General features: G+C 40.7%; 2 protein-coding genes across 2 annotated transcripts in view; both read left to right on the plus strand.

The window, feature by feature from the left end:
- The first annotated feature begins 5,054 nt into the window (after positions 1–5,054).
- On the plus strand, positions 5,055–18,965 carry ZFP62 (ZFP62 zinc finger protein). Its single transcript, XM_060093744.1, has 2 exons — positions 5,055–5,135; positions 15,124–18,965. Coding segments are annotated over exons 1-2 (2,718 nt in total). The 5' UTR covers positions 5,055–5,134; the 3' UTR covers positions 17,841–18,965.
- Positions 15,162–25,814, plus strand: part of MGAT1 (alpha-1,3-mannosyl-glycoprotein 2-beta-N-acetylglucosaminyltransferase) — a 65,431-nt gene continuing 54,778 nt past the window's right edge. Inside the window, exon 1 of the mRNA XM_060093768.1 lies at positions 15,162–15,251. The gene's annotated coding sequence lies outside the window, so the exon portion shown is untranslated. The remainder of the gene's footprint in view (positions 15,252–25,814) is intronic.

A 25,814-nucleotide genomic window follows, 5' to 3' on the forward strand; every position in this document is an offset into this window, starting at 1 on the left:
CTTTTTCCCAGTTAGTCATTTGATTCTTCACTTTTCTTATGGTGGTTTTAAAATAAAATCTATTTGTGTGTATTTGAATTGATTATTCTTCACTTTTATGGTTTCTGGATTTTGTTTTAGAGCAACAAAGAAAAAAAACCTTCCTCATTCCAGTATGATCTAAAAAATGTCCTGTGTTTCTTTTTTCTAATATTTTTATGGAGGTGCTAGCAGCAGCAGTGATGGTTAGTGTGGGCAAGTTTTACATTTAATTCTTTGACACATCTGGAGTTTATCCTGGTATAAGAACAGAGGTTTGAATCCCAACATGCTTTTTTTTTTTTTTTTTTTTGAGGTACACGGGCCTCTCACTATTGTGGTCTCTCCCGCTGCGGAGCACAGGCTCCGGACACGCAGGCTCAGCGGCCATGGCTCACGGGCCCAGCCGCTCCGCGGCATGTGGGATCTTCCCGGACCGGGGCACGAACCCGCATCCCCTGCATCGGCAGGTGGACTCTCAACCACTGCGCCACCAGGGAAGCCCCCAACATGCTTTTCTAACGCTTGACAGTTGTCCCCACACCGTCTTTTCCCCACTGATATGAAGTGCAACATTTATCAGACTCTAAATACCCATGACTCTTTAGGTCTATTTTCAGACTTTATGTCTCATAATTACACCAACTTAATTGTTGATATTCTGTAACAGTGCTCCCCCATCACATTTTCTTTTTCTCAGGCATTTTCTAGCTAGAAACAAACAAGTAAGAGCTTGTCCATTTTCCCACATGAACTTTAGAATAAATGGTATGTTGCTAAAGAAGATTCTACTGCTATTTTTTTAACATCTTTATTGGAGTATAATTGCTTTACAATGCTGTGTTAGTTTCTGCTTTATAACAAAGTGAATCAGTTATACATATACATATGTTCCCATATCTCTTCCCTCTTGCGTCTCCCTCCCTCCCACCCTCTATTGCTATTTTTTATTGGGATCATTAGTTACAGATTAATTTACAAATGACATTGTTCTGATGCTGAATCCATGTCTGTGAATGGTGCATCTGAGAATCTTTCCATAAGTTTAGCTAATCTTTTGTGACCCCGGGAGCAATGTAACTTTTCTTCACATAGGTCTTCACATATCTTGTTAATTTCTGGGTATTTGGCCTTTTGTATATTTGTTTCTACTGTAAACATAATCTTTCCTTCCATTATTCTAATTCTAGTTTGTACATAAGGAAATGATTGGTTTCTGTATGTTAATTTGGAACCACACCCCTTACAGAATTCTCTTCCTGTTTATTCTAGATTTTTTTTTTTTGGCTGAATCTCTAGGGCTTTTCAAAATGAAATCTTTTAATCTACAAATAGGATAATGATACCCCTGCTTTCCAGTGTTTATATTCTGCTTTCTTTTCCCTTATCCAGCTGCAGTGGGAAATAATGGTAGGAGGGGGTAACATCTTTGTCCAGTTCTCTGCTCTGATTGCTTCCAATGCTCCTTGACTCTTCTTACTAACTATTCCAAGGAAAACATAGAAAAGGCTTTTGCACACTACTATGTATTACAGCACCGATTTATGTTTTTTTTAAAAAAGACTTAGTAAGAACTTAAATTATTAAAAGCAGAGAAGGAAGAGATTATAGGTCAGTAGAATATCACAAAGAGTAACAACACGGAAAATGATAATGTATAATTTTATTTGTAAAAACGCTATCTAAAAATTGGAGATATAGTACAATTATAACTATCTAAAACTGAAAATTGGCGATAAAAAGGGAAAGAAGTTTACCAAGATGTTAACAGTGGTTGCCACTGGGTAACAGGATTAAAAGTGGTTAGTTTTCCTAATTTTTCTTTTTTTTCCAAATTTTACATAACGAGTTGATATTATGCCATAGTGGAAGAAGGACTTTTGACCAAATTCAAGGACTAAAAGTGGAGTTGTAAGCAAGCTCCTTTGGGCATAGCTCAACATTAATCTCTACTTGAACCACTCCAAAGGGGGCAGATGAACCCCAAAGGAAGGGCAAACTCTGGGCAGTCATTGCCGTACCTTTTGGCCTTCTAGAGCAGCATCTAGAAACGTAATCTAGAAATGTAATGCCAGCCATGTATGTGATTTCTGATTTTCTGGTAGACACATAAGTAAAAAGAAACAGGTGAAAATTCATTTTAACAGTATCTTTTATTTAACCCAATAAAACAAAAATATTATCATTTCATTATGTAATCAACATAATAATATTTTACATTCTCTTTTCCTACCAAGTCCGAAATCCAGTATGGATTTTACATTTACAGCACATCACAATTCAGACTAGCTGTTTAATATGCTTACCATATGTGGATAGTGGCTAACATAGTGGACAGGGGAGGTCTAACTGCTCTGATTTGTAGATTTACAGAAGAGACAGGTGTTGGAAAAGGTGCGCGCCTGCGTGTGTGTGTAGACACAAGGCCAAACAAAAGGTGCCTGGAGTATAGCAAAACTCACAGAGGAAAAAAATTACCTAAAATGAAAATCAAGATTATGCGGGCTTCTCAATGATCCCTGTCTCCCACTCCCCACCCCACCAAATACCTTTCACTGAGCAAAGCCACCCAGCCTGGACATAAATATTTTTCTACTTTGCTACATAAAGGATAAAAACAGTCTTCCTCTGCCATGTATGGTAGGCAAGCCCAACATAGCAACCTTCAATCTAGAGTGTGAATCTTTCTGGAGGCATGTGAGGACTGCCCAAAGCAACATCTAGAGCCTTGCTGTCCAGTAAGGGGCTATTAGCCACATGTGACTATTTAAATTAACTGTAATTAAAAATTCAGATGCTCAGAGAACTAGCCACTTTTCAACTGCTCAATACCTACATGTGTTCTAGGCTACTTTTGGGGGTAGCTAAAAATCCCAGTCCTCAACATGTGCATGTGCTTTTGCCTAAAACCACGCAGCTGAAAAAGTCCTGGGACTCTGCTCCCAGGGTTTGAAGCTGCCTGGGTCTTTTCTATGACAGAGCACACCTCGTACTGATATGGAGCCAAATGGATCAAAGACCCATTGCTACAAGGAATCCCCTTCTATTCCCACTATTTACCTGCATCTATAAAAAATGTAAAAGAAGTGTGGAAATGATGCTGAACATTTGCTCACTCAGAGCAGGCAGATAGCTAGATATGATCACAGAAAGGAGGGGCACAGGCCAAATGGCAGGAAACCATATATCTTCTGAACACCGGGGCTCCTTGGGCAAAGAAAAGCAGGAACCTCCAGACTGACAGGAAACCACATATTTTGGGGTGATGTGTCCTGGAGGCAAAGAAAGGTGAGAAAAGGTGGGAATTTCCAGTGTCCAAATGTAACTTTTTGCTCAATATGCCCTCATTACAATAAAATTAGCCTTGCAGATAAAAAGTTCCCATCATGCACCAAAGCCATGACACTACCATCAAGGCTAAATAAGGACAAAAATCACTCCTCTCCTCGGGAAGGTGGAGCTGGGATGAAAATCAGGAAATACGACCCCAAACCTCTCCCTCCCCAATGAATATTCCTTCCATTCATTTCTGCACCCCACATCACCGGCTTGCCAAAGAAACTCAGGGTAGCTACTCACCTGCGTCTGCCCGCTCTTCCGTTCAGAGCCTACCAGCTAGCGCTTAAATCCTCACTTTCTTTCTTGACCTCCATGTCTCATCTCTGAATTTTTTCTGCCGTGAGGCAAGAACCTACTCTCCTGTAACAACTACAGCGGTAAGTAACATCCATCCAAGTAACTTGCATATATTGAACTATTAAAAAATCCATCTTATTAAAAGTTGTGCTTCCAAAGCATTTCACTTTTTGTCTAAGAATTGATAGTAATATTGCGCAATAGATATACTTTTATTAATAATTCAGAAAATATTTAACACGAGAAAAAATTGTAAACTTCTAATTTTGTTATGGAAATGCATGCTAGGGTGAACGATAAGACTTAAAGCACAAAACTATTTTACATTAGAATCAAATTCAGTGATGCGGGCTTCCCTGGTGGCGCAGTGGTTGAGAGTCCGCCTGCCGATGCAGGAGACACGGGTTCATTCCCCGGTCCGGGAAGATCCCACATGCCGCGGAGCGGCTGAGCCTGCGCGTCCGGAGCCTGTGCTCCGCAGCGGGAGAGGCCACAACAGTGAGAGGCTCGCGTACCACCAAAAAAAAAAAAAAAATTCAGTGATGCACATAGAACTGAAATATTTTAGATTAGGATAAAAACCCTGTGAGGGACATAAAGATATAGGTTCAAGGAAAATACTCAAAAAGATGTAAAATTCCTGACTGTATAAAGTGGATAAAGTATCAAATCGTCACGTATAATAGCTGGTAATAGTATCAAATCGTCACGTATTTAGAGTCCTTTGGATGCATCTTAAAGAATGAGAAGCAATTTGGTGGTTGTTGTTTTTTTTTAATGTCAGTATTCACAATGTGCCCTCAAAATGTGTTCTGCAATTACTTAAACTTAAAAGATATTTAGATGCTACTTTAAAGAAAGGATCGCTTTTCAGTCATTTCAAGCTGGGGTTTCAGAAGCCGACACCGGAGGTCACTGCCCTGCTGCCGCAGCTGCAGAGTTGGGGTCAGGTCTGATCCCTGAGCTGCCCGTCCGGGAGCGCTTCGCTTCGCTCTGAGGGCAAGAGCTCTCCAGCCGCCGCGCCACCCCTGTTAAGACCCTCAGGGGCCCCAGTCCCCGCCCTCTCCTCTGCCCTCATTCCTCCCTCCCGGGGTCGCCCACGCAGCCTCACTTTGTAACAAATTACGTTTAAATAGAGGTCTTCGGGTGTTTATTCTACCGAGCCACTTATTTGCTTTATTGTCTGCCCCATCCCAGAACGTAAAGTCCTTGAAAACTGGAGCTTCGCCAGTTCGCCCCTGCTCGCGCCACAACGAGCACTGGATTTATCTTGATAGTAAAGGAACAACACTCCCTCTGCGCCCACGCAGTCGCGAAGCACCTCGGGTCACGTGCCCGAAACGGGAACTATCATCGAGTCAGTCCTCCAACCTCCCAGAGAGGACTCGGAAGTGCCCCAGAGCCGGCGTGAGTTATTCCGGCCGGGCCGTCAGCGCTTTTGTCCCGCCGGCGGCCGGGCTCCCGCGGTGCCCCCACAGCCAGTACGTGAGTCCGAGGCCGCCCGGGCTCCCGCCCCCGGCCCTAGCCTGCCACGCCCTTCCCTTCTTGGCAGGGTCTTAGCTACCCCTCGGGTCTCGGGCGGGATCCGGGAGGAAGCGCGCCCCTTCCCCACACGTACATCAGGAAGCGCGTTCGGGGAAGTGGAGGGGAGGGAAGATTTCGGGCCGGCCGAGGGGTTTAGGGCGCGCCCCTGGAATATAATGGGCTCCTTGCGCGCCCCACCTCCGGCTGTCCGAGCGGGTCAGCGCCGGGTTGGGGCTGCCCGGTGCGTGCAGAAGGGCTGGGGCCTCGCACCCGTGTTTTTCAACTCTTCGCTGCTGTTTCGGGCGGGAGGGGAACCCTGAAAATTAGTGCTCTAAAATAAGCCCCTGTGGCAGTTCAGTTTGGCCTTGGGATTTGAGAGTGAATACAAGAGTTGGAGGGACCCCCCCCACACACACCTTTATTTTTCTTTGATGGGGCAGTGATGTTGAGAGACTCTTACCGCAGGTATGGATCGAGCTGCTGGGAGGCGCTTCTCGGCCTTCGCCCTAGGGGAGCTCACCTGTTTTACAGACAGGGGATCAGGCTGCCTGTAGCTGCCTCTCTCAAGATGAGAAGGAATTGACTAGGTCCCAGGGAGAAGAAGGTCGAGGGGGCTCCTAGACCTGGGGACAGCCTGTGGGAGCCCAGGCGTGGGGATGTGAATTAGGAATGGGGAATGCCGGGGCTGGGTGTGCTGCTCTAAGACTTTTGGACTAGGAGGCCACCAGGAGTGTTTTCTTTTTGAAAGCACGAGGATTTTTTCTTAAATAAGTTTTTGACTATGTAATGTATTCATATGGTTCAGATATTAAAAATATGAAAAGATGTCAGTGAAAAGGTTTTCTTCTGCCCAACCGTCTGCCTAGGCCCAACCCCAGTAGATAACCAACCACATTTGTTAGGTCATTTGAGTGTATCTTCCCAGAGTTTCTTTATGCAAACACTGGCAGATTTGAATGTAGTTAGTTCCTCCTTTTTTTACACAGGTGGTAAGGTACTGTTCAGAGTTCTGCCCCTTGCTTCTTTTGGTAAATCTATGTTAGAGGTCATCAGAACACAAAGAGCCTTTTTTTTTTTTTTTTAATACATTGCTGTGGTATTGGACTGGACATTGTTTGGATGTTTTGGATGTCCTGTAATTTTTTAGATCTATTCAGGCCATTTGCGTTGTTTCCAGTTTCTTTGTTACATCAAACAATGGCACACCCGGGGACATTGTACCAGGGCTTATCTGAGCAAGGGTTTTTAAAGAAGGGATTAACAATGATAAAAAAATTTAGTTTTACATTAACTCTGCCCGTTATTGGTAGATTGTTAAATATGTCAATACATTATTATCATAAGTCATGTAGAGTGTTTAAAGAACAAATTAAACCAAGTAGCTTTTCTCTCCTGAGACTTGTGTTTATGATACTTAGCCTTACAGTAGCCTAATCAACCATCTATTAATGACTGTCTTCAAGCCAGTCTTTGCCCCTTTAGCTTCAGAAAATCTCCTTTTCTTACCTTATTCCTTAGGATGACTAGAAATCTCTTCTCCCCTACCAAGTTTGAGGCTGCTCTATTTCATTCTTTACTTTAAGGAAAAATCACCTTTAATCATAAGGATTAAGCAGTAGAACCAACTTACGTTAACCAATTACAATTCTGATACTCGTAAGCTTAATGCAATAACTAAGTCACAAATCGTACTCTCTCTTTCCATCTGCATATCACTTTTCTCACTCCTTAGTCTCATCTTTCATTTGTCCCATACTCCCACTTTTGTCTTCTGAGTTGGTAAGCATTTTGCCCTCACATTCCCTCTTATTTTCTCTTTTTCTTTCTCTGGTCACCTCCAAGTCCAGTATAATATCCAAGAACTTAAGACATAATTCACATGGTAGATTGATTTGTGGAATATGGTTGGTACTCTGAAAATCCACGGTAGCTGCAGGTGTTGCACCTGTTGCTTATTGAAGTCTGTTGTTAAGGCAGGAATTTTCAACCAGAGTGAGCCACAGTTCCTCTCTTGTGAGTTGTCTACTCTCTTGAGAAGTGGCTCCTGACTCTCCTGGGCAAGGATAGTAAGAATTACAAACAGATTCTTACTATCTGCATGTTCTTTTCTAGGCATTGGTGGTAGAATATGAACAACATGAAGCACACATTTGCCCAGAGGTGTGGGTCATGTGTAATTTGGAAGGAGTGGATGGCTTTCTGTGGGTGAAACTTTTAACTGATGTAACTAGGTTATTAGGATGTAACCAGTTCTCTCTCTGTTGAAAACTGATTAGAGAGGAGTTCCCCATCATCAGCTTTGAGAACTTTTAAGAAATTAAACCTGTCTGTCCCTCTCTCTATGCAGGAGTTGTGCTTTTGGAGTGATTCCTTTCTTGTGTCATAGGGGACACATGAGCTAGCCACCACATCAGTCTTGATTGGATTATAATAACCTCCTTCTAGACTGCAGGACTCAGTTCTCCCCCAGCCCCCCATCCATTCTCCCATTGCAACTAGTATGAGTGATCTGTATTTCTTTTAATTTTATATTATGAAAAAATGTAAACATTACAGGAAAGTAGAATAGTACAGTGAACTCCATACATCCATCACTCAGATTCAACAATTATTAGGATTTGGCTACATTTGTTTCCCTTTTCCCTTTTTCATTTTTCTTTGTTGAAGTATTTTAAAGGAAATTCCAGACATCATGCCATTTTATCCTAGCATACTTTAGTCTTAAAAAAAAAAAAAGATAATGGCCACAGTGCCATTATCTCATACCATCCTAAATTAATTCTGATTCCTTGATTTTATCTAACAGAAATTGGTAGACTTCTGGGTCTGTGGTCTGTTTTTGTATGGCCTGCAAGCTGAGAATGGTTTTTACATTTTTTAAGGGATGTTAAAATGCAAAGCAAAGAGAAAAAAAGGAAAAGAAAAACAAGTAATAGAGTTGTATGTGGCCAACAAAACCTAAAATGTTTTCTGTCTGGCCCTTTACTAACTCCTGATTTGATCGAATAAGTGATCTTTCAAAATGCATATCCGAGTTTGTCCCTCTTTGCCTAAAACCCCTCGGGATCAAGTCTGGACTCCTTAGTATGATGGGCAGGGCCTGGTGCAGCCCTTATTTTTGCCCACTTATCCAGCTGTGCCTGCCAGCTTCTGTTCCAGATGTCCAGAGGGTGGTGGACACCAGCCCCTTTGCACCTGCTCTTCCCTCTGTTAGAACTATTCCTCTCTTCTTGAAGCTCTTCCTAGTTCTTTGAAGCAGAGTCTATCCCTACCCCTTCTTCCCTCATCCATGACTAGTGTCTGCCATTTTTATCGTGTGTTGGTTGTTTTCCTGCCAGACTCTCATACTAGTTTGCAAGTCCTTATTGGCCAGGACTTGTTTTATCCATCTCTGTGTCCCTAGGACTAGCCCAGTGGCTGGAGAGAAAAGTAGGATATGGATCATTATATAAGTTTGCTGGGAAACACTCAGTCGCAGAGATAACTGAGATACTAGAATGTATCTTCAGTATTGTTTGTAAGGTTAACTTAATATTTTGTTATTCTCTTGACTGTCTTTACAATTTAGCAGCTGTCTTAGTCCTTGTGGGCTGCTATAACAAAATACCACAGACTAAGTGGCTTATAAACAACAAATTTATTTTACATAGTTCTGGGTGCTGGGAAGTCCAAGACCAAGGCCCCAAGGGGTCTCTGTGGTATCTCTTTTCTAAGAACACTAATCCCATTCATGAAGGCTCCACTCTCGTAACCTAAGTATCTCCCACAGACTTCCCACTTCTAATACCATCATTATGTTTTAGTGCTTTTCTGCCTGTGTTTTTGACTGAACTTTTCTTAGTCTTAGTATTGATTAATATGAATTTCATTGCAAACCATCTGTTTTCAATGAAGCTACACATTTATATTGCTCTGTTTTGATTTGTCATTATAAGGGGATTGGATGAATTACAGTCAGATGATGGGAAACTCTGCTTCCACCCAAACAGAGGAGGTTAAGCAGGGCTAGAACAGGGAGACTCCTGGAGTCTGCCTAGGTTAGAGAGGTAAACAGTGAAGTATTTGTGATTTCATGTAGACCCGGCCAGTCAGCAGCCAACCAAACAAGGAATCCGAGAGGACATGAAGGGAACTGAGAATTAGCCTGTCAGAGAGAGGGGAAAGGGTCCATCTGGGTCAAGCATTAGTAAGTGTGGTGTCAGCAAGGGGTGAATTAGCATGGCCCCTTTGGTGTTTAGCAAGTCATTGCAGCTGGCCAGATGCAGAAGGCTTCAAGCACACTAGGTAGCCTGGGAACACCCACTGGGGAGTGTTCACGTGTGCATTTTACAAAATTCTTGACAGTTATTGGAAGAGAATTGGAAAGGGATAAGAACGAAGGTAGGGAGAATATGGCAGGAATTCAGAAGGGAATTTAGGAGGGCTTAAACTAAGGCCCTAGCCTAGCAGTGGGAATGGAGTTGGGGTGGTGACATGAGAACTGTGTAGGCAGTGGAATCAGCTGGTCTTAAGCGGTCTTTTGGATGTGGAGTGGCGGGGGAAAGAGAAGTGCCCGAGACGGTGGACATGAGGCTCTATAATTGAAGAGAGGAGTGTGGGCCAGAGTTGAGGTTCTACAAGACAGCTTGTAGGAGCCACGCATATATATGGGACTGCCCAGGGAGAGCATGTAGAGTCACAAGAGGAGAGGTTCAAGATGGAACAGGGAGCCAGGAACATCCAAGGGCTAGCAGGAGGGGGAGTCAGCACCTGGCCCTGAAGAAGCTAATGCAGCATGGTCTGAGTGGAAGAATTCAGATTAAATAGATGAGGCATGAGGGGAGACGGGACGTGAAGACCACTTTTCCAAGACACAACTGTGAACAGGAGACAGGATGGCGAAAGCAGTACCTGGAGGGGAAGATATAATTGAGAGAATTTTAAATTTACATTTTGACATTTTAAAACTTTTTATTTGGAAATAATTTCAAATATATAGAAAAATTTCAAGAGTAAGAATAGTGAAAAAAATACCCTTTACTCATTTACCTGTGGTTAACATTCTACTTCATTTTGTCTTCTCTCTCTTGCTCTTTCATGCATATCTATCCATCTGTCTATCTATCTATCTATTTTTTTCCTAAACCATTTGAGGGTAACTTACATACATCATGCATGGCCCTTTATCCCTAAACACTTCAGTGTATATTTATAGGGATATTCTCTTGCATAACTACAGTATAATTGTCAACTTGAATAAATTTAAATTTGATATTACTTTTGCCTAACTTATCATACATACTCCAGTTCCATCAGTTGGCACGATTATTTTTTATAAAGCTTGTCCCTTCACTACATATCCAGGTGAGGTCAGGTATTGAATTTGTGGTCAAATCTCTGCAGCCTTCTTTCATATGGAACATTTTTGTAGCCTTTCTTTGTCTTTTATGAAAATGACATTTTTGAAGAATACAAATAGCTTTTAGTAGAATGTTCTTTATTTTGGATTTATCTGATCTACCTGATGTTTCCTTGTTTCATTTCAGGTAATGCATTCTTATAGGTGATGTGTCCTTCTCAGAGCATCACTTCTGGAAGCACATGATGTTTATCTGCCCCCACTGGCAATATTAACTTAAGACCCCTAGCCAAGACTCTCCACTGTGTAATTACTATTTTACCCCTTGTGGTCTATGGGGGAATATTTTAAGACCATGCATATATCCTGCTCCTTGTCAGAATTTCCCCCTAGATTTAGAATCCATTGATAATTCTCCCCTGATCCAGTCTTTACCTTGATAGTTGCAGAATGCTGAGTTTTTTCTTGCAACTCTACTACTCCCTCCACATTTATCAACCAGCCCTGGCATTCTGCTCTCAGCAAGAGGCCTCCCTTTCTCCCCTATGTGTGCCTGTATGGACTCATGAAATCCTATTTTCAATGGCTTACAATTCTTTACATAATTATGGAGCCTAAATTCGATGTTGAAGCTAGATCTTGTGCCCACATTTTTCTTTTGTTTTAAGCATCTCCTTATTTGCTGGCGTAACAGGATGTCTCAGCTCCTTTTGTACCTATCCTGCCCCCAGCCTGGAATCCTCCTGCTTCCTTTTACTAGATTATGGTAGTAGAGACACAGAACAAGGTGCTAGATGTGTGCTCGTTAACTCAGGTATTTTTGCTTCTTAGCTGTCAGCAGACAGAGCTAGAGAATATATGTACATTTACACATGTATACATACAAATTTAAATACATGTGACTATACATTTATATGATGTGCACATTTATATATAATTTAGAAATCATGAGTTTACACCAGTACCTCCAATTTGTCCACAAAGGGTTCTTTCTTATCTTCCCCTGTTCCATATTTTTATATTCCTTCTTCCTCCAGGAGGGCCCTGGCTCTCAACTAAATCAACACATTTACTCAGTCTCATAATAGATCTAAAATTGTTTGTGAATTGCTTTGCCCATTCCACTACAGAAAGCAAACCTGCTAAAAAGGATTGTTTGCAGCCCTTCCCCACTTCCCCCTCCAGCCTTCCCAAGACTGAGAGTATATAGTATAGTCACATACTATGTACCCAAGTGACATGGGTTAGTTCTTTGTTTCTTTTTGTTTCCTTCTTGTTATGGTATTCATGTGAAACACAAATGAGTTAATTTGTTTCTGTTCACTTTCTGGTTTCACTTTCCCATTTTCTCACTGATTTAATTTTATTCTTTGAATCTGCAGAACATGATCATGCTTCCATGAGTAAAGACTATACAAAAAGCTGTACTCTGAGCATCTCTCTCCCCTCTCCCTTCTGTTCTGTTCCCCCGCCCTACCCCTTATAGGTAACAGGCTTCACTGTTCTGTGGATTCTCTCATTACTGAAAAGATAAGCAGTTGTATGCTTGGTTTTTTTTTTTATTTTCTTACGTAGAATGTAGCATATATGCTTTTTTTCACTTTACAACCTATCATGGAAATTGCTTCCTATCAACTTATAGAAATGTTCCTCATTCTTTTTTAGTTCTCCAGCGTGTATATGTGCTGTAGTTTATTTAACCAGTCTTCTGTGCATGGACGTGTAGGTAGTTTTCCAAATTTTGTAATTAAAAATAAGGCTACGATGAGTAACTTTGTGCATATATACTTTTGTATTGTTGGAAGTGTATCTTTGGTTTGAATTCCTAGATGGGATTTCTCGATTAGAGAATAATGCATAATAGTTGTGTAGACATTGGCAAATTTCCTTCAACAGGGGTTATGCCAGTTTGCATTCCCAGTAATGGATGAGAATGCGTGTTTCCCCACAGCCTCACCCCCAGAGCATATTGTTAAGTTTTTGAATATTTGCCAATCTGATAGATGAGAAAGGGGATCTTTGTATAGTTCTTATTTGCATTTCTCTTATTACGAGTGAAATTGAAAACATGTTTAAGGGCCATTTTAGTTTTTCTTTTTGTGAATTGTCTTCATGTCTTTTGCCCATTTTTCTGTAGGATTTTTAGTCTCTTTTTCTTCAACTTTTAAAAATTCTTTGTATATTAGAGATATCACTTATATAAGCACTTATATATGATGTATGTTGCAAATATTTTCTTCCACCTTGTTATTTATGTGTTGATTTTGCTTATGGTATTTTTGCCATACAATTTTACTTTTATTTCTATATAGTCCAATTTATTAATCTTTTCATTTATTGCATCTGGGTCATAGAAAACTTTCTCTATACTTAGGTTATGAAGGCATTCGCCCATGTTTTCTTCTAGCATTTGTATAGTGTTTTTAATATTTAGAGATCTGCTACATTTGGAGTTTATTCCTGTGAATGGTGTAAAGAATAGATCTAATTTTATTTTTTTCCAAATGGCTTTATACTTGTTCCAACACTATTAAAAATACCGTTTTTGCCTCAATAATTTGATATACCATCTTTATCATATACTTGATTTCTATGTGTAATTGGGATTATTCTGAATTTTTATTCTATTCTGTTTATTTATATACCAATACCACACTGTTTTAGTTATAGCAGCCTTTTGGCATATTTAGATATCTAGTATGGTTAGTTCTCCTCCCTTGTAGCTCTTCCTTTTCTTTTTTTCCCCCTGACAAATTTTGTGTGTTTCCCTGGCAGTTTTAGGGGATTAGTTTTATGGCTGTAGAAACTTGAACATCTTTCTCTTCTCGGGGCTGAGGGTGAGTAGAGGTGGAGGGGCCAAGGCCAAAGGGAATGGATGGAGCAGGGTCCCTGATGTGATGGGAGCAGGATTCAGATGAAAGGTGTGTTGCTGTTGATGGTCTGGAATTCCACTGCCCACCCAGTAGCACTCACATTTTAAATGGCATGGACTGCTCTGCCCAAGGAAGTAAAGAAAGGGAGCAAGGAACTAGGTCATGCCAGCATTCCTCAGTGACTTCTAATGATCTCTTACCTAATATTACTTAATAGTCATTTTGTGAAGCTTTCTCAGATGAACCACCTTTTTAAAATGTCTACTGAGTGATTCTTTGTTTTATCTTCCTGGTGATATTCTGGGTTTCTAGCTCCTCCTGTTCTGTACATTTTCATTCAGAGTCCATCATTCCAATCCCATGAGAATAAGTTCGATCATGAGTGTGATTCTTTATATGTGTCTACTCCAGAGTATATATCTTACTTTTAGTGCCCTTGCTTTCTCGTCACATGTTCACATATAGTTTCTAAGTAGAACTACAGAGTACCAGCCAAGAGGGTCTGATACCCAGGGTAAGAGGGAAAGTCTGAATTTTAACTAAGTCTAATCACAAATGTCTAAAGTTGGGGAACAACTAGTTTAGAAGTGTTTCTTTTGTTCTCAAGAGTTAGTCTTTTAGCAGGTGGATGCTGATGGAGTGCCAGCTGTGTGTAGAGTGCCTTCAGGGGAACAGAGAGTCACTGCCTGGGCCCTAAAATCTGCTTTGAGAAGGGGTTTACCTTTCCTGAGTCCTGTGGTTTATCCTCAGGTTCTAGCCCTGATCCAGTAACCTGACCTTGATTAAATAATAAAGTAGATGGTATAGCATATAGAACTACCCAAGTGACTGGCATTGTTCTCCATACCTTATATATGTTATTTATTTAATGTAATACTCAAAACAGTTCTGTTGCCCTCATTTTACAGATGAGGAAACTGTGGCATAAAGAGGTTAAATACCTTTCATACAGGTCATACAGCTAGGTATTTGAACCTAGGCAGTATTACTATCCTTTGCTTGATGGTTTGTGTTTTAGCTTCTGATCTTTGATATGCTCTGACTGCAGTTAGCCTGTTCATAAAGTAGGAGTGAAAGCCTCTGCCTGGCAAGCCAGAGTGTGTTCTTCCATATAGAGTTCCTCCCTGACTAACTGCTCTCCAGGGTCAGTGTTTTCCTTGGAAGGGAAATCTAGGAGGGCCACACCAACGACAGGCAGCAGCAGCTTGTTTTCCTTCTCATGTCTGACATGACTGTCCTCATGATTTCATAACCAATTCCCCAATACCTCTACACATGTATTGATTTCTCCTTTAGTTTTGCTTGCCTGCCCTCTGCTGATTATGTCTTCTTGGCTTTTGTTTTACTACTCTTTCAGTCTCCTGTTTTTCAGAAATTACTTCTACCCACTGTTTGTTTTTCCAAGACTAGGTGGCATTTTTCAGAAATTGATCAATGTTGCCTTTGGTTCTGTGCGTCATTCCAACCCGTTTCAACTTGGCTTCATGCTAAGCTGTTATGCAAGAATAGAAAAGCTCTCTGTTCCATTGACAATCCAGGGCTCTAGCATTTTAGCATTAGCTCCACAGGGACAGAAATTTTGGCATGTCCACCACTGTATCCCCAGCAGTTAAAAATGGTACCTATCACACAGCATGTAGTCAATAAACATTTGTTGAGTGAATAAGTGAATTTGGATATAATTCCTTCAGTTTCTTCTAAAGTGAAGGTATCATTTTCATTTTCTTGGTTTAGTGTCACATTTGAAGACGAGGGGCACTGAGGATGAGGAATCAACTGAAAAGTGTGAAAATATTGGAAATGCAGAATCTGTGTGGCCAAAAGTGGAAGGTCTTCACAAGGATCATATGCAGAAATCTAAGGTTGGTGAAACTTGTGATTGGGATAGCAAGGTAGAGAATCAGATGGAAAAGCCTGAGGGAAAAAGAATGAAGGAAGACAAAAGTGGCATCAGGGAAAAGATTGGCAAAACCAAGAATACAGCAAATATAAAGACAGAACAGGAAGATGAGGCATCTGAGAAAAGCTTACATCTGAGCTCAAAACATGTTACACACCAGCCTGTCTGTATAGAACAGAAAAGCAGTGAACAAGGCAAATGTGTGGAGAGCATTAATGGAAACTCTCATCCCATTCTACAGCAGAAAACCAGTGCTGTTAAGAAATCACATAAATGTGATGACTGTGGGAAATCCTTCAAATATAATTCCCGACTTGTTCAACATAAAATTATGCACACTGGTGAAAAACGCTATGAGTGTGATGACTGTGGGGGGACTTTCCGGAGCAGCTCGAGCCTTCGAGTCCACAAGCGGATCCATACTGGGGAGAAGCCGTACAAGTGTGAGGAATGTGGGAAAGCCTACATGTCCTACTCCAGCCTTATAAACCACAAAAGCACCCATTCTGGGGAAAAGAACTGTAAGTGTGATGAGTGTGGAAAATCCTTCAATTATAGCTCTGTTTTGGACCAGCATAAAAGGATCCACACTGGGGAGAAGCCCTATGAATGTGGTGAGTGTGGGAAGGCCTTCAGGAACAGCTCTGGTCTCAGAGTCCACAAAAGGATCCACACAGGTGAGAAGCCCTATGAATGTGACATCTGTGGGAAAACCTTCAGTAATAGCTCTGGCCTTAGAGTCCACAAAAGGATTCACACAGGGGAGAAGCCCTATGAATGTGATGAGTGTGGGAAGGCCTTCATTACTTGCAGAACACTTCTAAATCATAAAAGCATCCACTTTGGAGATAAACCTTATAAATGTGATGAGTGTGAGAAATCATTTAATTATAGCTCTCTCCTCATTCAGCATAAAGTCATCCACACTGGAGAGAAACCTTATGAATGTGATGAATGTGGAAAGGCCTTCAGGAACAGCTCAGGCCTTATAGTGCATAAAAGGATCCACACAGGAGAGAAACCTTACAAATGTGATGTCTGTGGCAAAGCATTCAGCTATAGCTCAGGCCTTGCAGTTCATAAAAGCATTCACCCTGGGAAGAAAGCCCATGAATGTAAGGAGTGTGGAAAATCATTCAGTTATAACTCACTTCTTCTTCAGCATAAAACGATTCACACTGGAGAGAGACCTTATATATGTGATGTGTGTGGAAAAACTTTCAGAAACAATTCAGGACTCAAAGTCCACAGGCGGCTTCATACTGGGGAAAAACCATATAAGTGTGATGTGTGTGGAAAAGCCTATATCTCACGCTCTAGCCTTAAAAATCACAAAGGAATCCATCTTGGGGAGAAGCCCTATAAATGTAGTTATTGTGAGAAATCCTTCAATTACAGCTCTGCCCTTGAACAGCATAAAAGGATTCATACAAGGGAGAAACCCTTTGGGTGTGATGAGTGTGGAAAAGCCTTCAGAAATAATTCAGGTCTTAAAGTACATAAACGAATCCACACTGGGGAGAGACCTTACAAATGTGACGAATGTGGGAAAGCCTACATCTCACTCTCAAGCCTTATAAATCATAAAAGTGTACACCCTGGGGAAAAGCCCTATAAGTGTGATGAGTGTGAAAAAGCCTTCATCACATACCGAACCCTTATAAATCACAAAAAAATTCATCTTGGGGAGAAGCCCTACAAATGCGATGTGTGTGAGAAATCTTTTAATTACACCTCACTCCTTTCTCAACACAGAAGGGTCCACACTAGAGAGAAACCTTATGAGTGTGACAGGTGTGAGAAGGTCTTCAGAAACAACTCAAGCCTTAAAGTGCATAAAAGAATCCATACTGGTGAGAAGCCCTATGAATGTGACGTGTGTGGAAAAGCGTACATCTCACACTCAAGCCTTATTAACCATAAAAGTACCCACCCTGGCAAGACACCCTACACATGTGATGAATGTGGAAAAGCTTTTTTCTCAAGCAGAACTCTTATAAGCCATAAAAGAGTCCATCTTGGGGAAAAACCCTTCAAATGTGTTGAGTGTGGGAAATCTTTTAGTTACAGCTCTCTCCTTTCTCAACACAAAAGGATCCATACAGGGGAAAAACCCTATGTGTGCGATAGGTGTGGGAAGGCATTCAGGAACAGCTCAGGCCTCACAGTGCATAGAAGGATCCACACAGGTGAGAAACCCTATAGATGTGATGAGTGTGGGAAGGCATACATCTCACACTCAAGTCTTATCAACCATAAAGGTGTCCACAGTGGGCAGCAGCCGTATAATTGTGAGTGTGGGAAATCCTTCAATTACAGATCAGTCCTTGACCAACACAAAAGGATCCACAGTGGAAAGAAGCCATACCAATGTAACGAGTGTGGAAAGGCTTTCAATATCAGATCAAATCTCACCAAGCATAAAAGAACCCATATTGGGGAGGAATCTTTAAATGTGACAAATATGGGAAGTCATAGTAGCGCATCACAGAAGAGAACTCACGAGGGAGGGAATGCTCTGGATGGGACCAGGATGAGCATGTCTCTGTAGGAGGCAGAGCTTATCTAGCATTAGAGAACCCAAATGGAAGAAAAATCTTATGAGTATAAGAGTGTCTGAGGTCCTTGTTCATGGCTTATAATTTACATAGTATAAGTGAAACCATGAGTAATTTTTTTCTCTGTGATTTTCAATCATAGCCAGCAAGGAAGGTTCCAGTGTCAAAGTAGTTGAGCCCTTATGGAATATAAAATAGTTCGTACTGGGGATAAAACCTATCAAAGTTACGGAATATGAGAAAACCTTCAAAATAAGTAGGTGTTTCTGGACATAAAAGACACAGATGAGAAAAAGACTTCAATTAGAAGTCCCATAGTCACCATCAGAAAGTTCTTATTTGGGTAAATTATGTGAATAGAAATGTAAGAAATTCAGGTATAGCTTTGAATTCCAATCACCATTGGTCAGTGGAAAAGATTCAAGAAGGACCTCCAGTAGGCAAATTCAGGGAGAGGCAGGCTTCAGGGAATATAAATTAATATCGTAGTGATCATGAAGAATAACTTGGATTTAACTGATTTGCTGGGAGTGATGACAACTTCTGAAACAAAATTTGGATTTCATTGCAGGAAATGTAAAAAGTGTAGACTTATAAATCTAACAGGAGATGGGAGAGAGTCACTCATAAATAAATTCAAGTTGATTGGACTGTTGTAATGTTGTGCTATACATTATTGAATGGGTGAAACTTTAAAAATTTTCAAAGGAACCCTCTCAATGAATGATGAATGTGTGATAAGTGAAAACCTCACACATTATGCTACAAATGAAGAGTTCTACCATGGACAGAAATTCAGCACATTCAATAACTAATGGAACACATCTTCAACATGACTTTGTACCTTACACAAAAAGAATTGATTCAGGGATTCCTATGAATAGGAATGATGAGAAGGAGAGCATTTTATTGCAAGAGCTAAAAAGCTAAGTAGCTACCAGTAATGGAGGAATAGGAGGAAATTCATGCTTCTTAATCCTGTTAAATGTTTGATTGTGTTACTGTAAAGATTCCATGCACTGCGTGTGTGTATTGTCTGTTGTAAAATGTTGTGAATACTTTATTCAGGGCTCACTCTCGGCCATGAAGAGCCAGATAGTTGTGGCAAGGTAAGGTGAAACTCCAATAAAGGAATTCTTCAAAAGTAAACAGGCTGTGACATACTTTAGGTGGAGTATCATACAGAGAGAGCCATTTGTGTTTCTTATCTTTGGGGGGTAAGTTATACCAGATCCAAACCAAGGAGTGCCCAGAGGACTCATCCCACAGGGCTAGTAGCTCACATTTCATGAGAAATTAGGTTGTGCCTCCACCAGGAGAAGTGCAAATTGGATTAATCCTCATACTAGGGCTGGATCATAACCCCTGGGAGTGGACAGGCTGTGTGAGTGAGGAGTCACAACATAGAAACAGTTCTCTTGGGAACAGATAGAATTTAACAAAATATTGTTAACTATGTATAAGACTATTAACTAGGTAACTCGAAGAGTGAAAAGCGAGTCTTCTGAGAATTAAGTAACCTGTCTGAGAATACTCCACATGGGGCTTATCAGTAGAGACCGAGTTGTAAGTCAGGTCTCTCTGGCTCCAAAATCCACTCTTTACAAGAGAATAGTCTCTGGTCAGATAGTTTTCTGATTCTCTCTAGGATTCCTGTTTCCATACATACAGTTTCCATGCCTCTTTTTAGAAGTATTTCTTTCACTTTGCCTCCAAACAAGGTAAGTTTTGATGGAGGAGGGTGGAGGTGGGGGAGGGATGGTTGTAGAAAAAGGAGAGGGAAAGAGCATTTCCGCCACTCAATTCCACTTTGAAATGTCATGACCACACTTGCTCTTTGTCCTTCTCTACATGCAGCACTGGCAAACCTGACCCTATCCACAGACTTGTATTAGTTTATTCAGCAAATCCTTGTTGAGGATCTGCTAGGCGCATCCATTGTCCTAGGTACTAGGAAGCAGGAGTAGATAGAGGAGAGAGACCACAGCAAAGCCACCCTAATGGATGCTGAACTAAACTGGGGGCTTTCCAAGGAAAGTGACTTCCACCTACTGGGAAGGGAGGCACTGATGACATCTGAGCAGGATGTTGAGTTGGGTCCTTTTAAGAGAAGAATGGGAAAAATAGGATGGCCTGATCAAAGGGAGCGTTGGAAATGCTCATGCATTGTCCAGAGTGGCTAGTCCCTGGCAGTTCTGGTGTACAGTGGGCAGAAAGGAAAGAGGCCATGGAGTATTGATTCCCAATAGTCACTGAGCATCGACCAATCTTTTCATTGGCTGAATATAGGGCCAGCTCTAACTGTTTTAGATGATCAGGTTACTTAAGGTTTCCATGTGGCCTGGGCTGTTGGTGTGCCTGTGGCTTGAAGTCCCCAATCCCCTCACACACACACTCATCTACATGAGCTCCATGTGGACCTAATGCATCACCTACTTTTGAAAGAGACACAGGTTAAATAACAAGGGAGAAGACAGCTACCACAGGAATGGGGATTCTGAGTGCCCCAGCCCACTGAGCACCTCCTGGTGCTCATGTTCCTATTACAGCCTCCATTGACTTGGACACATGGAAAATGGGCCCACAGTCTACCTAGGGCCAGATATGTAGTGCTTGGACTGATCCCAGATGAGGAGGGGTCTTCAGGTGTCCAGCCACTCCAGGCAGACTGTGAAGAACAGATCCAGTGAGCTGGTGCAGCTGCATCTGTTCAAGCCCACCTCAGGACTTGAGCTAGTTTAGGGACCACCAGCCACCACCACCTCCCAGAGGACGTCTGACATGCAAGAAGAAAAATAAAATTGCCAAGGTGTAGGTAAATTGAAACACTGTGTTTTTTAAAATGCCATGTCTAATTCTCAAGGCTAAAAGATAAGTAGAATTGGAATATTGGACAATAGTAGGTAAATTGGAAGCTGGGACATCTGTGTGAAAGCAGGCTAAAGTGCTTGTATTATTTAGGAGGAGGGTAAAGATGCTGTTTAACTCTAGATTTTGTTGAGTTAAATATGGTAAAATGTCATGGGCAAGCACTAGAAGGATAGAAACAAAGTATATAAATCTAAAAATCTGGACTGGAAAATCTCAAAGTCTAGAAAAGAAAAAATGATGTTGAAAAGATGAGACAGTACTTTGTTTCTGGTGAAGGTAGTCTAGGTTCTTTGGATCAGTTTCCCACCTGTTTTTTAAAATGCAGGTGGTGTGCCCTCCCTTCCCCTTAAAAGAACATGGAGGCTGAAAAGACTGCAGTTTAAACAGGTAGAGCTGTTTTAAGATGGGATCTCGTCATCAGAGGTGAACACCAAAGCAGCTTAGGCCACAGACTGTGTTGATGATGCAGCGTTAGGCACCATTTCACCAGCCACAGAGTGAGAGAGAGAGAGAAGGATGATAGGGCCAGGTTCACCCAAGATGATGAATCTTATAGGTGACTTTTCTAAAGTTAAACTGGGTTCCCAGAGTACTACACCCTCAGGACAAAAAATCCAAATCTAGACCCATCCCCCTCCCCATCCCCAGGGTACCTTAGAGACTGACCTCGTTACTGAGTATAGCAATAGGATTGAAGAAAAAGAGAACATCCTGACAATTTGTGGTCCCTGACCAACCCTTACAACCCAGGTAAACACAACCTGAGGCCTGGCAGAAGCAAATAAAACTTCCTCAGAAGAGGACTCCTTCAATTTAGACCTCAGGTAACAATTTTTCAGGGGAAATAGTCAGCAAGCAGTCAAAGATAATCAGGCATATAAGGAAAAAGGCAGCATGACTGGAAACCAGCAGAAAAACAGACTCACGCAGATGTCACATTAGAATTATTGGGTGCGTTTGTGAAAACGACTGCTTAAAATATTTAAAGATGTATTTGGCAACAGATGGTGAAACAGGAGGAATGAGAATTGGTGAGCTGAAAGATAGGTTTGAAGTTATCCAGAATGCAGCATGGATATAGAGAAATATGGGAAAACATAGAAAGATGGGATGGTCTCACTAGGAAGTTTTAACATATATTTAACCACAGTCTTAGAAGGCAAAGACAGAAGAAAAGGGACAAAGGTAATTGGGCTGAGGATATTCCAGAACTGATGAAAAATAACAGGTCTATAGATTTAAAAGCTCAAAGAACACAAATAGGATAAATTTACAAAGTTATATCTATGTGCATCATAGTGCAACTGCAGGAAATCAAAGAAAAAAAATTAACAGCCAAAGATTTAAAAATTACCTTCAAAGGAACAGACTTCTCAACAGCAACAATGGAAGCCAAATGAGTGGAATGAAAATGTCAGTATAAAGGTAGAAAATAACTGTCAACCTAGAATTTTATACCTGATGAAGATACCTCTTGTGAATGAGGACAAAATAAGCACATTTTAAGACAATTTGTTTCATTCATTCCCTGCTGACCCTCACTAAAGGAAATTTTAAAGAATGCACTTTAATATAGAAGGAAAGTGATCCCAGGTGGGGTTTTGAGATGCAAAAAGAAAGAACAAAATATGTGAGCAAATGTAACAACATTTTATACCAAACAATAAAAATGTAGAGTTGTTAAGATAGGCTTAAAATACCAGACAAGACTGATAAATAAGAGAGAGTAAAAAGGATTGCGGTATTAGGGTGAAGGTTTTGGTTACTTTCGTGAATATTGTAAAATCTAGAGGAATCATAAAAATACAACAGATTTCAATACTAGTAGAATATTTTAAGCAAAAAGGTAAATTTAAAAAGAAGGGTGACACTACTGGGCATATACCCTGAGAAAACCATAATTCAAAGAGACATGTACCAAAATGTTCATTGCAGCTCTATTTACAATAGCCAGGACATGGAAGCAAGCTAAGTGTCCATCATCGGATGAATGGATAAAGAAGATGTGGCACATATATACAATGGAATATTACTCAGCCATAAAAATAATTGAAATTGAGTTATTTGTAGTGAGGTGGATGGACCTAGAGTCTGTCATACAGAGTGAAGTAAGTCAGAAAGAGAAAAATACCGTATACTAACACATATATATGGAATCTAAGAAGAAAAAGTCATGAAGAACCTAGGGGTAAGACAGGAATAAAGACACAGACCTACTAGAGAATGGACTTGAGGATATGGGGGAGGGGGAAGGGTAAGCTGTGACAAAGTGAGAGTGGCCTGGACATATATACACTACCAAACGTAAAATAGATAGCTGGTGGGAAGCAGCCGCATAGCACAGGGAGATCAGCTGAGTGGTTTGTGACCACCTAGAGGGGTGGGATAGGGAGGGTGGGAGGGAGGGAGACGCAAGAGGGAAGAGATGTGGGAGCATATGTATATGTATAACTGATTCACTTTGTTATAAAGCAGAAACCAACACACCATTGTAAAGCAATTATATTCCAATAAAGATGTTTAAAAAAAAGACCAAAAGAAGATGGTAAATCTTCCACAAAATACCAATATTTACATTTAATTTAATTTCACTAAATGACAAAGATTGTCAGACAGTGTCTGTTCGGGCTGCTATAACAAAGTACCACAGACTGCGTGGCTTTTAAACCACAAAAATGTTAATTCTCAAGTTTAGGAGGCTGGAAGTCCAGAGTGATTGGAGATCAGCATTGTTGGGTCAAGGCTTTCTTCAGGGTTGCAGACTTCTTGTTGCATCCTCACATGGCAGAAGGGGCTGGGGAGTCAGGTGGGGTCTCTTATAAGAACACTAGTCCCATTCATGAGGGCCCCACCCCGATGACCTAATCACCCCCCAAAGGCCCCCACCTCCTAACACCATTACACTGTGTATTAGGGTTCCAACCTGTGAATTTTTGGGAAACACAAACATATAGACCATAGCACATAGGGCGAAAGTACAAAACCCCACTATGTTGCTGCTTACAAAAGACTCAAATATAAGGACACAAAGTCTGAAAGTAAAAGAATGGAAAGAAGTTATATGAAGCCAGTAGAAAACTGGTGTAGCTCTACTAATATTAGATGGAACAGGGACTTCAAGGCACAAACCATTCCTAGAGATAAAGGGAGGTGTTACATTAAGACAAATTTTCAGGGAAGAAAAAACACTGGGAAGATAGAACAGTTATAAGTTAGTATCTACCTAATAAATATGTAGAACTCAAAGGAGAAATATAAAATCCACACTCATGATGAGAGATTTTTTTTCACCTCTCTTTAGTTAATAGGACAAGCAGACTACAAATTGGTAAAGACACAGATTTAAACAATAAGATTAACAAGCATTCTAACACATATGCATGGAACTATGCACCAGTGTATCAAGGATGCATATTTTTTGTCAAGAACACATGAAACATTTTCAAAAATTGATCTACACAATGGCATGTGTCAATTATATTCCAATAAAGCTGGGGGTGGGTGGGGTTGACATATATGCTGGACCATAAAGTAAATCTCAACAAAATTTAAATAATTGAAATTAAATTAGAAAGTAATAATAAAAAATAACTAGAACATGTCTATTATATTCAGAAATTTACAAATACACTTTAAAATCATGGTTCAAAGAAGAAAGTATTTTCAACTGAAGGACAATGAAAATACTACATATCAAAAGCAGAGGGATATTGCTTAGGCAGTGCTTAGAGAGAAATTTACAGCCTAGAAAGATATTTCAGAAAATCAGAAAACCTGGTAATCACCAAAGCAACATCTCAAAAAGTAGAACAATCAAAATAAATCCTAATGAAAGTTAAAATAAGGAAGTAATAAAGAGCAGAAAAAAACAAAATAGAAAAATATAGAGAACAGAGCCAAATGTCTGTTTCAAATCTGGTGAGACTGATCATGAAAAAAAGAAAGCATGAATAACCAAAGTCAGGAATAAAAAGGGGGAATGCAGAGAACTGTAAATTTTTCTTCTCTGAATATACAGTGACCTCCTTGCTCTCTGCTATTCTGAGAGAATAGCTCACTCCTAAATTCCTGAGTCAACAATTCCGGGAACAGGATGTAACAGGCACAATGAGCCAAATCAGGAAGTAAAACTAATTTCTGTAAGATTGCAATACTGACCTGACCAAAACCCACCCAAATCGCAGTGTTCAGTGCTGCTTTTGTTTCTTTCCCCTATAAAACCGCTTTCATTCCTCAAGTTTGATGAGACATTCCCTTTAAAACTCCCTGTTGCAACAGTTTGAAAAAATTCCCTTTTAGTTGAAGTCTCAGCAAATTTCTAAAGTTTTATGTTACAAATGCTACAGACATTAAAACAATAAGATATTATGTCACATTTTTTTTGCCAATAAATTAGAAATTTTATGTGAACTGAGAAAATTCCTAGGGAGGGGAAAAACTTAACCAAAACTTACTAAAGGTCTCACAGCTTATGGATGTGGGGAGTATGGGAAAGACTCTGAAATGAGTTCAGTTCATATGGAATTCACAGGAAGGGCAAGCGGAGGGAGGAGCAATAAAACAGGAAGAGAAAACCTTAATAAACAGTGAGTTTAGAAAAGGCTTCCATAGGAGTGTGCTCTCTATTTCTAGCAAATTTGTCGGAAAGTGAAAGCCTGAAAAATAATTTCATCTTGGTTTATGTACAGAGACACTAAGGGTGAAATGGTACTGAATACCAGTCATGCAATGCAAGGAATTTTTCCCTTATGAGATTCAAACTGAGAAATGGTCACCTGAGGATCAGTTAGCTGAGGACAGACAGTGGGGACGTGAAGTCTGCATCAGGAACTTAAGGTTTCCCATGGAGTTCCCTGGGAGGTCTCTCCATGCCTCTTCCCCAGCCTCAGCTGAGGGCCTTGGCTGGAGACAATGCAGAAGGAAGTCAGAACACTTAACTCGATTCTTCTTTCCTTTGAGTGTTCCCATTTAGACCTGGCAGTTCTTCTCAGGCTATGAATAGTATCAGTTATGCTCAGGAAGGAGTTTGTGTGAATCCCTTGTAGAGAGGTGACATAGTGTAGTAGCCAAGAGCACAGTCTCTCCGCCATGAAGCC

This window comes from Mesoplodon densirostris, chromosome 3, assembly GCF_025265405.1.
Source record: "Mesoplodon densirostris isolate mMesDen1 chromosome 3, mMesDen1 primary haplotype, whole genome shotgun sequence".
Lineage (NCBI taxonomy): Eukaryota > Metazoa > Chordata > Mammalia > Artiodactyla > Ziphiidae > Mesoplodon > Mesoplodon densirostris.